Raw genomic sequence first — 15,376 nt, forward strand, 5'->3', positions numbered from 1 at the left:
AAGTATAATCGCATTCTGGAAAAAATGTGTCCCTAAACTTCAGAAAACTTATGAAATCATAATAAATAAGATAAACTTATTCTTTAATATATTCTAGTGTAAAAAATAGGGTAAAGAATTTTCTCCAAGTGTTTTAATAATATATGCCATATGGTTTTCTTTTTTTTATTAGTTCATTTTAGTTATATATAATATTGGGGTTCACTTTGAAATATAAATTGCTCTAATTCAGTCCCCAATATTTCCCCTTTCCCTTTCTTCCTCCATCCTGTTCCCTTTCTTCTACTCTGATGATCTTTCTTTTATTTATTGAGTGTTTTTTAAAATTATTGCCTTGTGGATATACATAAAGGTGAGATTCACTGTGATATATTCATATACATACATAGGAAAGTTTGGTCAGATTCATTCCACAGTTCTTCCCTTTTCCTATCCTTCCTCCTTCTGCTTCAACCCTTTTTCTCTATTCCACTAGTCTCTTCTATTTTCATGGGATCCCCCCCTTTTTCTTTCTTTTTTTTTTCCCTTCAGAATAAAAGATATTTTTCACTTAGGTTAGTACAATCCTAAAATTTATACTTTGAGCAAATACATGTGATCTTCTCAGTATTTATAAGTCCATACATATATTTATTCAAGGTGGTATATTTTGTAGTATATAATTCATTGTCAGGTGAATTAAGTTGATACTTAGGATTTAAAGATACCTACTAGAAAATCTACCAGATTTGATGTTTCTGGAAAATAAATCATTAGGAGTTTTTATAGAAACCAGAATGTTACACAATTACCTTTTCTTTATTATCCAAAGAGGAAGAAAGTCTGGGACTTGAAGCTGAACGTATAACACCTGCAGTGTCTTTTTCTTTCTGAGCCTCTTTAGATGCTGTGATTTCAGCAAGTGCACCATAACTGCCAGTCTTTCTAAGTCCTGACCTCCAAGATGCAGGAGATTCATCTTTTCTCTCTTCTTCTTTGGGAGAAATTTTTGTAGTTGAGGTTGGAAACTGTTTTTATTAAGAAAAAAAAAATATCCAAACTGATCAGTCCTGAATTTGGAAATCATGAGTTTTCAGATAATGTCTAAAATTATAGTTAATAGAGAAAACACTTTTACTAGATAGGTTAATGTCTTAGTTAAAAAAGTAAAAATCTAAAACTGAAAGAGAAACAGACTACCTTTACAGAGGTTAGATTTAAGAAAACACTACACACTTTATATCACACAGAAAAATTATGATGCAAATACAGAAAAAAAATGAGCACACCATAAAGACTTAAAACCATGCATCTTTGGAACCAATATTTATATTAAACTTGTTATGTTGTAACCTAATATAAATTCTTGCACATAGAAATGCCTCACCATAGATTTTTCACCCTTATTGGGCACAAGAACAATGCCAGTTTTGCGCAAGCCCTGCCTCCATGATGCAGGATCTACTGATTCCACCACAGGCATGATAGGCGCAATGAAATCATACTAAAGCCAATTAAAATGAGACAGGTAAAGAGATAAAGATTGAAAGCATGAAAACAAAAAAGGAAGTTATGAGCAAAAAAATACTTTTTTCCTTTTTAAAAGAATTTTATAATAGATAAAAACTCAGTAATTTGATAAAGACCCAATTTTTGAAAATCACTGGGAACAAAATCTGGTTTTAGCACAAAGGTAATTTGAAAGAAAGCAATAAAAAACTTCTAAAGCAGTTAAAAGCACATACAGTAGATAAGAACAGTATATGAGTATATAAACTACTGCATATGAATTGTTTTATCCATTTATATATTCTAGTTAAAATTTAAATCCAACATAATAAAAATCTAATAAATGATTTTCTAAGCATATTTAATTCAATAAAATATTTAAATTTACTGTTAGATTTTCTCACCAATCATTAAACACTTCAACTATTTTTACGTGCAAACAATTATTCCACTTTTAGGGTTTTCCAGCAATTGCAATTTTTCCTAAAAATGCAGTATCTGTTCACATTAAATAGTTCACTTCATCAATTTCACTTCCAGAATTTAAGTGTTCGGCTACAGTTAAATGTAGAAAAGTGAATATAGCAAGTATCTACTTGCAACAAGCAGAAAATATTGATTTTCTTTTTAAGTTCTTTCTTTTATATTTATTTTTAAAGACAGCTATAATTAGCACATTAATAGAGCAGTTAAAGTTCCCACATCATAGAAAATTCTCATAAAATACCTCTAGTACTTCCATTAATTAATTTGTATCAGTATGTGCACTGAAGTTATTTCAGAGGGTCATTCAAAACCAAAAACACTGGGGGTCCACAGTGAGGGATATTTTAAAGTTTTGAGAAGTACAGTGACATCTCTTGGGATACTACACAAACTGCCATTATTAATTTATTTGCACTAGACTATTTAATAAATGAAACAAGTAGTTTTTGGTCAAGTGGCACCCTGGTGAGCGGGGGTGGACAAAATACTAGGGACTCAGTTAACCAAATAATATACTATGCAGTAAGACAGGTAATGAGACAAGAGTATACATTTTAGGCTTTGCAGACCACAGATAATATGTAAGTAATTAAATCAGTGTGGCTGTGTTCTAAAAAAAATTTATTTAGGACAATAAAATCTGACTTGGTGTCACAACATAGTCTTTTTTTTTTTTTTTCAATCATTTCAACATGTTAAAACCATTCTTAGTTGTGGATTATATAAAAATATAGTAGTGAGCCCACTACCATAGTTTGTCAACCCTTGCTCAAGACATCATTTTCACTGCCAAAACACAAAACAAATGTTTTTCCTCCATAATGCAGGCAGATAGGAGATAACATTTGCTTTGTTATAACAGAAGCTAACATTTAACAAAATGTTTACTGGTGTTTGCCCCAAAGCTATTTCAAAGTTGAGACAAATGAGGAGGTTATACCAATTTTTGAAACAGGCACTTGTTGCACTGTAACTAATGACATACCTCCACTCTGCCTAACATGAATTTGGATTTAAGTACTGATTTATATATTTAAAATCATTTTTCACAATTTTACTTGGTACATACATAAATCTTTCTGAAATAATTAACAATCAATATTTCTTTCCTGAAACTTTCTTCTTTTGGTCTTATAACAAGACACATCATATCTTCATTTTCCTATTTTGGTGACCACTTTTCCTTTTTTAGCAACCACCCCCCCCAACCCCTTAACTTTTTGATTAACAACTTTCCTTTTCCTAGACCTACAACATAAGTACCTTAAAAGTCTGTTCTCAAGATCTCCCATCTTGCTTTCTATTTTCTTCTGCTGAGAGATGGAAGCAGAATCTTCTCTACTTCCTCAAGTTAAGTATTCATTTTATTTAGGTTATTCTCAAATTTGTTATTCTCCAGTTCACTCTAACTCCTAAATTCCCAGTCATGAATTTTTATTTACCTGCAAGCAGAATCAACTCTCTAGAACTATATTTGAAACTTGAAACTCAACATATCTAAAATCAAATACTTTTACTTCCAAAACAACTCATTTTCTATTTCTAGTAAAGGCACTTACGTTATTTCTTCAATTCCCCATATTTGTTCAATTCCCCACAATCATGTTAGACTTGTTTCTCATATCCTTTCATTCATAAATTAGGTGCCAAGTTTCCAAATCCCCTTTCCTTTATAAGGAAAGTTTACAGTCTTATCATTGGGGGCAACTTCAGTGATCTTTTAATAAATCTTTCCTTAATCAGTCTCTCATCTTCAAATATACCCATTTACTGCTGCCAGAATATTATGTAAGGATAACTTTCTGCCTAGCACAGTGGAACATACTTGTAATCCCAGTGGCTCAGAAGGCTGAGGCAGGAGTATTGGGATATCAAAGCCAGGCTCAGCAACTTAGCAAGGCCCTAAGCAACTCAGTGAGACCCTGTCTCTAAATAAAATATAAAAAAAGGGTTGGGGATGTGGCTCAGTAGTTAAGTAACCCTGGGTTCAATCCCTGGTATAATAATAATAATAATATTAATATTAATAATTTTCTCATGGCACTGTTCAAACATTTTCTGTAATACTCTATTATCAAATAAAGTCTAAAAATGCAACCTTAGAAATGAAGACATTCCATAATTTGGCTCTACTTTTTTTGTTTTACTTTGCATATATGCACTCTATTAACTAATCAGACTGAACAATTCATTTTTCCTCCAAATATTATCCCCTACTTGCTCACATTGTTTCTCTTATCTCCTTTTATACAAAATCTTCTCTCTCAGTTGAAGTACTATCTTCTCCTCCTTTGAGATGTATCACAAATATTCCAATTCCATTACCTCAAATTAAATAAAAATTTTCTATCATACCATTATGCTGCATCTGTACTCTTACTGACTTATTTCATATACTCACAGCACAAAGCAGTCTTTATCAAATTACTACTATGCTTTTAATATTGGATTCAATTAATCAGAACACTTAATTCCAAGAATTTTTGCCATCCACTAAAGAAAATATAATTTACATTTCCTTGGAATATACACCCATACAACACAATAGGTAAGCTGTTTCCAAGATACCTATAATGCTTATTTTGACTATTGAGAGTAATACTGTCTTATTGTTAGTTAACAACTTAAAGCGTAAAATCAAACTGATGGTTTTATATATAATATCTCCACAAATTATCAGTCTGGCACAGAAGAAATTATTTAATTTTAGCTCAAAATTTAAGTACTTAAAGATGATTTAAAGTGAATAGATCTATTTTTTTTGCTATAGCTACCCTGTCTTATTAGAAAATAAGCAGCATTTAAAATGTTTTGTATGCTTCTCTTTTTTGTGATCTATTCCTTTCCACGAGCACACACATATGTAGTTTACAAAGTAGGCACTGGTGGAAGAAGCTGAAAAATTAAGGTAACTCTTTGTCAATGTTAAAAGCAAAGCAGTAACTGGAAATGTACAAATCAGAACACTTGAAAGCAAAATCTTTTAAGATGCATTAACAAATTAACAATTCATTGTAAAATTTGTATCTGTTAAGGTCTCTCAAGTTATAGGTAAAATCTTGGGAAAAAAACCTTAAGACTAGAAGTCATAAAATATTAAGACTCCTCCACTCATTAAAAATAATTCAAATTTTTAGTACAAATTTTTATTGCTTTGAATAAAATATGGTTAGAAAACCTCAAGAACAAAGACTAAAAGGATATGATCTTTAAAGTAAATTATGATGCTTAAAATTCAGAATTAAATGGAGTTTCTAAATGGGAAAATAGAAGCAGGTGTTTGTTATTAAATCATTTAAATTACAGAATCAAAAGTTATTTTGAGTAAGAACTTTTATAGTAAAAATACTGGTATACTAAGTTAACACAGGTATAAAATATATATTTTCAGTTAGGGTGATAGGTATAAACTGAAAAATAAACATAAGTCTAGGGTTCTTTTGAGAAAAAGAAAACTGAACACAAGAAGACCATTTTAACTAGTGGACTATAGGAGAAGAGGGACTGTTTAGCCAAACACCCAAGAGAAAGAAAGCTAAATACACCCAAAGGATTGGAGCTTCTGGGAACTTGCGATGATCCCATGGTCCTAATAGACAATAAATCAAAAGAACTAAAGAGTGCAGGCACAAATTTAGTATTCAATAAGAAAAATGTGGGGGTTCCAGACATGAACTTCAGTTCAATTAAACTTTGGTGATACTACTTATTGCATAACAGTTTTCAAAATTCTACAAACAGATTTTAGAGAATTTCATATTAAAGCATATGTAATTATGGTCATATGACATAGGTTCAAGAAGCCCTCAGTTCTGGAATATAGAAGAAAAGATAATTCAATCATATATGACATTCAAACTATACCAGTGAAATCCATACATTTCTACCACTATGAATTTATATTATTGTTTTACTTTGGAAAAGTTTTACAGGAGAATTACTACTAACAGTATATATAGGCTTTTAGAAAAAATTTTCTAGTTTATGATTTTTAAAAAGATCTACATTTTGAACACCCTAAACAAGACTGACAACATAATAGAAACACAATGGGTATTTGAAATCAGTTCTCAAATCCATGCAGCCCAAATACTTCAGACAAGCATCAAAATAAGAATTCCAAAGACAGAGACATTAACAACTAAACACAATGTGCAATCCTTGAGTGAATGCTTGATTAAAAAAAAATAGCAAAAGATATTACTATAAACACAAATGGAAAAAATCTGAGTATGTAGATTAGTCAACATATTATATCAAAATTAAAATTTCCTTAGTAGTAGTAGTTAATCGTGGGAATGAAGGAAATGTCTTTATACTTAGGAGATACAAATTGACATTCAGGGATGAAGTTTTATTATAACTACACTCAACTGTTAAATGTTTTGTAGGGGAAAACTTTGCGTGTACAGAGACACACAAAGCAAGAGTTGTGTGAGTTCATGAGGAGGAACCTTTATAAAGACACCAATAGGTTGAAATAAAACAGCAATGAAAAGAACCCTTACTCTTAAATTTGGGTTAAAAGGACAGGTTCTAGAGTAGAAGCGAAAAGGCAAGTCTTCAAAAGGAACAACACTCTCGTTGGAAAATACTGCTTTGGTGGAGAATAGAGGCAGAAAGGAAAAAGAAAAAAAGAAAAAACAAAACTAACATTTTGGGAGCACACTTAATCACTAATTAAGTTCATTCTCTCAACCAATCCTTATAATATTTTTACTTCTCTTTATTTTGTGACAGATAAGGAAGATAACTCATAAAAGGTCATAACTAACAAGAGGTAAAGCTGATCTCTGGTTTGTCTGACAGTCTGATTATGCTCTTACTGTCAAACCACAGTAGCATGCCTAGTGCTTTCAATACTATTGAGTTAGAAAAATCTAGATTATAGCTCTCATTGACTTCTGGCTTTATACTTTTTGTGGCTTATTGACCCACATGTGAAATTATCAATACCTACCCTCTACTTAGCATATAATGTATATAAAACCTGAGATTATTTTTAAAAAAGAGAGAAATATAAACTGCAATGAACATTTAATTAATATTTTAAAAAATTTTACTTGTAGATGGACACAATATCTTTATCTTACTCATTCATTTTTATGTGGTGCTGAGGATTGAACCCAGTGTCTCATGCATGCTAGGCACTACCACTGAGCCACAACCCCAGCCCTTGTTTTAATATTATGAAATTTTAATCTTCCTGCCACTTACTTTAACTATCAATTGTATATGTTAATTTGCATGTATAATATCTATTGCAAAAAGGATTTTTAAAAGAGTACAATACGGTTCAGAGGAAATCTCAAACTAAACAAAAATTTATAATATATTTTCTGGGAAAAAAAAACTGTATGAATTCAAACTTTTAATGAGTTAGTCCAAGTGGTACTTAAATAGAATATATGTATTTTTGAAAAACAATTTTGGCTTACCTTTTTAATAGGTGATGTGGGTGTTGCCTGACTTGATGACAGAGTAGGTGTTGTAACAGCTACAGGAGCTGCTTGTGTAGTAGAAGTATTGGCAGTAGTTACAGAAGTCACAGGTTTTGTTTTATCTATTAAAGAAAAAAAATTAAGAATGAAGATTCTACAGAAATTTGATTTCAATGACTGACTTTTCCTACTATTGATCCTTTTCACAAGTGAATTTTTTTTTTTTTGCAGTGCTGGGAAGGAACCCAGGGCCTTGTGCTTGCAAGGCAAGCACTCTACCGACTGAGCTATCTCCCCAGCCCTCACAAGTGGATTTTTAAAGATGTTTTTGCAGAAATGTCTCTGTAGGCTGAAGTAAATAGTTAAGATAACACAAAAGAAACAAAATAAAGCTTCTGAGAATAAAAAGCACAATCAGAACCTGAGGTCTATACTTCTAAAACTAGGAAAATTTTAAAAATGTAATTGATTTAAAGTTTTATGCATAAAATTAATATAATTAAAAATTTACAATAGCTATGTAATTTTCTAATGGATTTCGACTGCCGATCTAAAACTTATTACTCTTCTTTATTTTAGAAAATCTAAAAGTGCTTTGTCAAATAATCAGCTTATATTTCTGTAAAATAGTATGGTTAAATGTCCCAAGAGCATGTTTTCTTATTTCTAAAATAGTTAAATGGGCACCATACTAACTTCCTACAAAATAATCCTTCTAAGCAAGGAGAGTATTATTCAACAAACATTTATTGTCTCCATACTTAAAATACTGTGTCCTAAGCACTGGAGACCCATCGGTGAACAAAAAGACAAAATATTTTAACTGTATGGAACTTAGTATAATAGGAGAAATAGTAAATAAGATAAACTCATACACTACTATTCAGTTTATTAGGTAAACATTAAGTTCTTCTATTTGGTTTCAGTGAAGAATGAAAATTTTAATTCCTAGAGGGAAAAAATTCTAAAAGCAAAAATATAATTCTCATTTCTTATCGTCTCAATCGCCCCTCAAGTTTATAAATCATTTGGAAGAAAATTAAAACTTTTGACTGAGTTCCTATTTTTACCCGGTTTATGACAAAAGAACACTAAAGAAAAACTGGCCTGATTAATAATTTATGAAAGAAGTAGTCAGCAAAAGTAATTTTATGCCAAGGAAATAACCTTACATAAAGTAGAAAAAAGAAATAGTTTAGAAATTGTCAAATCAAATTGTAGATCTATAGGGAAATGTCTGCTTTCTCAAGTTTGTTAAATTAAGTATGATAAAGCCTGGTTGATACTAAAAGAGTGAAAGACAAAAAACTACACAGCATTTACATGAATTAATTCTTGAGACATGGTCAAATTTTCCTGGCATGACCTAGCACTAGCAAACAGGAAGGACAAAATTATAATAGTACAGTGTTTTAGAGGAACATCTAAAGTTAGCTCAGTGAGAAACTGAGTAGAGGGTGATTGCAATGTTTAAATTTCAAATGGGAAATAATACAAAGTAATCTGATATATTTATAGAATTATTTGTATTTAGAGAATAGAGTTTGAAGAACTATCCAGATCACATAGTTTAATTTTTCTTATTTTATAATTAAGGAAATATCAAGCAAAAGATATCAGGAGATTTACCAGTTAGTGACAAAACGGGTCCAAGATTAAAGTGTTTTGTTTTAAATAGCCTCTCAGTGCGTAACAATGAAAAGTGAATTGTATTAAAAGGTCCTATATTAAGAGAAAGATTAAAAAAAAGAAATCTCTGGAAGAAATGCCTTGATTTCCAATTCTTGAATTCTACCTCATAAATAGTAAAAAACTTGATGCATGAGTTACTCAGAGATGTGGATGCTACTCCTGACTTCCTTGGGCACATGCGCATGTAGTTTCACTTGTAAGATACACCTTACTATATAGACTAGAAGCCACATGTCCCTCAGAGAGGGAACTAAGTACATAAAAATAACATTAAATACTTGCAAAAAATATCTGGGTCAATGTCAATGACATCATTTCATCTTTCAGTTTTTGTAAAATGAATCACAGAACAAATTTAAATGAAGTGATATTAGGTAAGTCTATATTGATCAAATTCAACGAGCAGAGTCTAGTTTTATACAATTATTTTATGAAAGCTAACACAACGTAATTAATTGTATCCATTGTATCCATGGAAAGCAGTTATTATTCTGATAAGAAATCAGATTAAATAATTACTGACACATACTTGCAAGAACCAGTCCATTTACTTAAACACTATGCATGCTGCCTTTCATATAATTTGCTTTTATACTTAGGAATATTTAATTAGTATGTTATACAAACATGTAATAAATTTCAGTGATTAACAATTGTTCTAGCTTCAAATTTTCCCTACATGATTATCTCACTAGGGTAAAGAATAGGTTGAGTTATGTGACCAAACAATATGACAGCAATGAGGAAAAATTTAAATCTCTAAGTGACTAGAATCTAGCTACCTATCATCTTTTAAAAACAATTTCTGGTACTTTTTGACATGTTTTATATTTAGTCAACCTTACAGGAAATAATTTTGCTGAGTGATTAAAAATAAAATGAAAATGTTGCTGTTGTGTCCAGAGGGAATATAGGAATTTCAAGAAATTGTAGGGCTTCATTTGTGTTTATCAATGACTACCAAACTGGTCATGAAGTGAAGTTAATTTCTTCAATGATCAAAAATATTATCAGGCTGGGCATGGAGGTGCACACCTGTAATCCCAGGGGCTCAGGAGGCTGAGGCAGGAGGATTGTGAGTTCCAGCCAGACGCAGCAACTCAGTGAGACCCTGTCTCTAAATAAAATACAAAAAAAGGGCTGGGTATATGGCTCAGGGTTTAAGCAACCCTGGGTTCAATTCCTGGCATCAAAAAGAAAAATTCTATCTATCTATCTTGGAAGGGGAATGTTTTCTTATGATAAATTTATACTTTAAAATGGCACGTTACCTAATTCAAAGACGGCAACATTGATTTCAGATCATTTAGAAGTTTTGAGCAATTAACTGATACAGATTAAGAAAAAAATGTAAATAAAGGAATCTGGCAAACAAAACTGTAAAAAAAAGTAGGTCAAGGGAAAAGAAATCATATATTTAATAGTAAAAAGGAAAGAAATGTAAATTACTTTAGAAGCTTTGTAAAAAATTTGGCAGCATCTACAAAAACTGAAAATCTATGTATCCTATGACTAAACAGTTCAATTTCTAAGTCCATCAGAAAATCGTATGCAAATATACATTGGAAGCACGATCACTATAGCATTATTTGAAACAAAAAACAAAATAAAGTTATCAGAAAGAAAATGGAATGTTACACAACATCTAAAGGGATACATTATATATACAAAGTTATAGATAAGATTTATGGACACATCTAAAAAAATAACCTTTGAGTGAAAAAAAGACAAAACACAAGAGGCATCACAATTCCTACAGTATGAAAATAAGCACAAACAATAGTTACTATGTACAGTACTTATGAGTGTACATATAAGGGCTTAAACATGGACTAGAGGATTATAGAAGAAATTCATGATAATGGATGTCTTTGGGAAGGAAGAAAAGGGAAGCAGACTAAGGTAGATGGTTCAAGAAGACAACTATAAAGTTTTATTAAAACACATTTAAATATGACATGTCTATAGTTATCTTTAAAAATTTCCCAAAACAAAGCAAATTCCCCCATGTTCTCACAGGAAAGTATCTTAATTCAGTCCCTTTCTACAATGAGAATTTGGAATGCTGCCAGGATGAGCCTTCCTGGGTTTTTAGGCTTCAGAAAGCAGGAGGAAATTCTTTTTTAGGGGGTTACCAGGGATTAAATTCAGGAGCACTCAACCACTGAGCCACACCCCCAGCCCTATTTTGTATTTTATTTAGAGACAGGGTCTCACTAGTTGCTTAGTGCCTCACTTTTGCTGAGGCTGGCTTTGAACGCTCAATCCTCCTGCCTCAGCCTCTGGAGTCACTGGGATTACAAGTGTGCACCACCCAGCAGGAACATTCTTAAATTGCTGAGAACCCCTTCATACTCTTTTTATGACATTCTAGGGGAATCTGAAAAGCCTCTGCACTTTCTTCAAATCTAAAATACAGGTCAGTAAATTGAAGAGGCCTCCAAATAATTAGAGAACAAACAATAAATTCACTAGTATGCATAATTTTCTAATATTGAAAGGTAATTTACTGGCTTGGCAGGCAAATTCATCTGATTTACTTGCAAATCCATCTTGTCTTACTTTATACTGCAACAAAAATTTTTAAAAATTCATTTATCCCTCAAAATTTACCTGTTTCAGCTTCTGATTCTGAGTCATCTTCTTCATCTTCTTCACTGGAGCAACTAGATTCATCTTTCTTTCCTTCTTCTTCTTCATCAACCTTCTCTTGTTCCAGAGATTCAATACGGGATGCATTTTTCTCTGGCTCAATAATCAATGTCTCTTTGCTATGAAAGGAAAATAGTCCTCAAATGATTATAAACACAAAAGGTTAAAATACTTTAATTTTCCTCAGATCCACAATAATTATGCTTGTGGCCATTATGCCAACTCACTTCTAACAATAAAAAATTCTGCTTTTAATACTTTTCTTACTTTTTAAAGGTCTTCTGTGACTGATTATTGTCCATATTTGCTGTTGATTCTATTAGTGGAGATTTCTTATCCCGTTTTTCACTATGGAGCTTTATACAAGGTTATGCAAAGGAAAAACGAATATTATTAAAATCATTTTAATTAGTAAAATACAGAGGTTTAAATATTAACATGGTAATTTGAAAAACACTAAACAAACAAACCCAAACAAATAAATAAAAGATTTAAGTTTAACTTATAGTGGAGAGAGCTTGAATAAAGAAAGAAAGAAAAAGACTAGAGAAGCTAGTCTTAAAAAGCTCTAAGCAGGATGAGGTTAAATTTTTTACATCCCTCCAGCTTCAGTTTACTGAAAAAGTCAAGGTCTACTAACCACTTGGGATAACAAATGGCATTTTACTTCAAAATCTGTTCTTTGGTTATGCAACTGGTCATCTGAGGTCCACTAGAAATCTAAAATGTTATGGTCCAACTAAACTTTCTTATGAAATTACATAAACACATTATTCTTGATTATTCACATACAGATCATTTAAATATTCATTTTGTGAAGAGAAGGAAACAGAAATAAGAATAACACAAAAGGCTAAATATCACCACTATCCCTTTATTCTTTCAGTCTTTTAGTTTGACTGCTAGGAACAACTTAAAATCAAAACATAGAAAACATCACAAGAACAATTTTTAACTGTTTGAAATTTGGAGCTATTAAGAGAACTTATTAACACAGGCAATTTTTAGGCAGTCATGATACATACCAGATTTTGTTTCTTTTGTAACTCTTCTAAATATCCTAAAATGTCTTCATCTGCTACATCAAAGGCTGTTTGGCCCTAGGCAGAAAATATGGAGGAGGGTTAGTGATGGTTAAAGGTCATTAAAATCACAAAACATCTTCAGAAATTAATTATAACCATTTAGAAAGAAGTTAGGGAACATTTTTCAGCAGTTATAAATGACATGATACATATAACTCAAAGGAGATACCTAAGAAATCCAGTGAGAAGCTGTTGACGATATCCCATCTTTTCTTTTTAAAAAAATTTTTGGTAAGAGCTTTTTGAGATACAACTTACATATCATTCATTTAAAGTGTATGATTTGGTGTTGTTTAAGTATATTCATAGAGTTGTATAACCACCACTATAATAAATTTTGGAACATTTTTAAGACCATCCTCCCCCCTGCAAAAAAAAAATACCCTTTAGCAGTCATTTCCTTCCCAGTTCAAGACAGCCACTAATCTATTTTGTATCTATATGTAAGCATCAACTTATGTTGATACTTCACACAAATAGAATTATGCAACATATGGTCCTTTATAACAGGCTTCTTTCACTTCACACGTTTTCAAAGTTCATCCATCTCATGGCATGTTATTACTACATCAACTCCTTTTCTTAATACTATTTTGAGACAGGGTCTTGTTAAGTGACCAAGCAAACTTGCGATCCTTCTGCTCAGCCTCCTGAGTCACTGGGATTATAGATGTGTGCCACAACACATAGTTACTTTCCTGCTTTTTATAGACAAATTAAAAATCACTGCATGATGTATACATTTTGCTAATCTAATCACTGGTTAGACATTTGCTTTTACTTATAATAAATAATGCTGCTACAAGCACCAAAGTACAAGTTTCAACATGAATGTTTTCATTTTCTTGGCTGTATTGTTAGGGGTAGTTACTGCAACAAATGGGAACTCAAGTTTAACCATTGAGGCCTTCTTTCTGATGCCTTCCTAAAACTTAAATTCTTGATAGAGAAATAAATTATATATTTCTAAACTACTTAAACTACTTATATTCAGCCAGTCATAGGCATTGCTTAGTTGGATGAATTTTTAAATCTATTTTTATTCACTGCAGGAAAAAATTTTTCCAAAGGACTGCTGACTTTTCCTGCTAAAAAAAGTCTCCAATAGGAATTTAATAAGGCAATCTATCCATCTCCATCCAGTCCATGAGAAAAAAGCTTTAGCTCTAATAAACTTTCTTCCCATTTCAACCTTTAGTACTAAAGCCAAGAATTAAATTCCTGAAGAAAAATTTTGCTAGGAAATAAAATAACTGGCTCAGTATTATAAGGTGCCCTTTAGAATGGTAATACATGTTGGTTAAACAAATTTTTCTGTATATGATATTCTTTGTATAATGAGTTCTAAAATGTTACAAGTGCTATACTTTTAATGCAAGTTGTGTTCAAGGTCATATTGTTATGTGGAAGTAACTCGCTGCCTTTTTTAAAAAAATATTTTTTTGTAGGTGGACACACACCTTTATTTCATTTATTTATATGTGACGCTGAGGATTGAACCCAGGGCCTCACACATGCCAGGCGAGCACTTACCACTAAGCAACAACCCTAGCCCCAACTCACTGATTTTAAAGTACTATTTTAAACATTTATCAATTATCCTGAATGAAATATTCCACTTTAAAAATACTTTAATGGAGTTAAATTTTGTAGCAATTAAATGCAATGGGGTTATTTTAATTACCACAGAATTTTCCTTATTAAGAATAAGAAATTAGGTTCGCTTACTAACCCTTCTTTTCATTTTCTCCCTTGATAAATGAGTCTACTATGCACACAGCAACTGATAGAGAATAAAAACTAGAGTAAAATGTGGGTTATAGTCAAAATTTTCTAATTTTAAAAGAGCACACCCATCAGCTTAATTCAGTAACTTAACCATGTTCTTTAAACAATCTATAAGATGGTTACAGAACTAACATATTATGAATAGTACTTGATTCTTAACTACTGTATGTCTACCATGCTTCACTAACGAAGTACAAACACAGTACAGTATGTAAGCAGAGACACTCAAAGCAACCAGAAACAACTGAGGACATAATGCTGAGGTATGAGAAAACAATAAATCTATCAAGAAGGGGGAAAAAAAAAACAGGCAGCTAAAAAAATACACTATAAATTACTAGAGTCACATAAACATCAGAGGCATTAAGTCTAATTTCATAATCTATTTTCTTTCTTCATTCATTCTAAATGATTTGCCTTTTCAGATATGACCTCTCTTCATATTCACAACCACAGGTGAACTAATTGAGGCAAGGATTATTATGATTCTTATTAAACAGATGAGGAAACTCAACCTCCAAGTCAATGGTATTTGCCAAAGGTCATAAAGGTTGTAAAGGGAAAATGGGAACAGAATCTAGATCTTCACTGCTCTAGTATGTCATTTTATGACTACAGAAAATAAGAAGCTCAATATAATTAGGGTTAAAAAAAAAAAAACAACTTGTGCTCAGTAGCAGAAACAGCTTTGTTATTCATTTAAATCTTTATAATTATAGGTATTAAGCTAAAAATGTATGCTAA

General features: G+C 31.5%; 1 protein-coding gene across 9 annotated transcripts in view; it reads right to left on the reverse strand.

The window, feature by feature from the left end:
• Window positions 1-15,376, reverse strand: part of Ppp1r12a (protein phosphatase 1 regulatory subunit 12A) — a 138,400-nt gene that overhangs the window by 36,070 nt on the left and 86,954 nt on the right. For 6 of the 9 annotated variants that reach the window (XM_047548812.1, XM_047548816.1, XM_047548813.1 and 3 more), the window contains exons 6-11: window positions 12,785-12,859; window positions 12,027-12,115; window positions 11,721-11,878; window positions 7,413-7,537; window positions 1,367-1,483; window positions 792-1,007 (exon numbers count right to left, since the gene is read on the reverse strand). In XM_047548812.1, the coding sequence (XP_047404768.1) occupies window positions 792-1,007; window positions 1,367-1,483; window positions 7,413-7,537; window positions 11,721-11,878; window positions 12,027-12,115; window positions 12,785-12,859 (780 nt within the window). The remainder of the gene's footprint in view (window positions 1-791; window positions 1,008-1,366; window positions 1,484-7,412; window positions 7,538-11,720; window positions 11,879-12,026; window positions 12,116-12,784; window positions 12,860-15,376) is intronic. The other 3 variants (XM_047548818.1, XM_047548814.1, XM_047548817.1) reach the window with 1 other exon arrangement.

Source organism: Sciurus carolinensis, chromosome 4 (genome assembly GCF_902686445.1).
Source record: "Sciurus carolinensis chromosome 4, mSciCar1.2, whole genome shotgun sequence".
Classification (NCBI taxonomy): domain Eukaryota; kingdom Metazoa; phylum Chordata; class Mammalia; order Rodentia; family Sciuridae; genus Sciurus; species Sciurus carolinensis.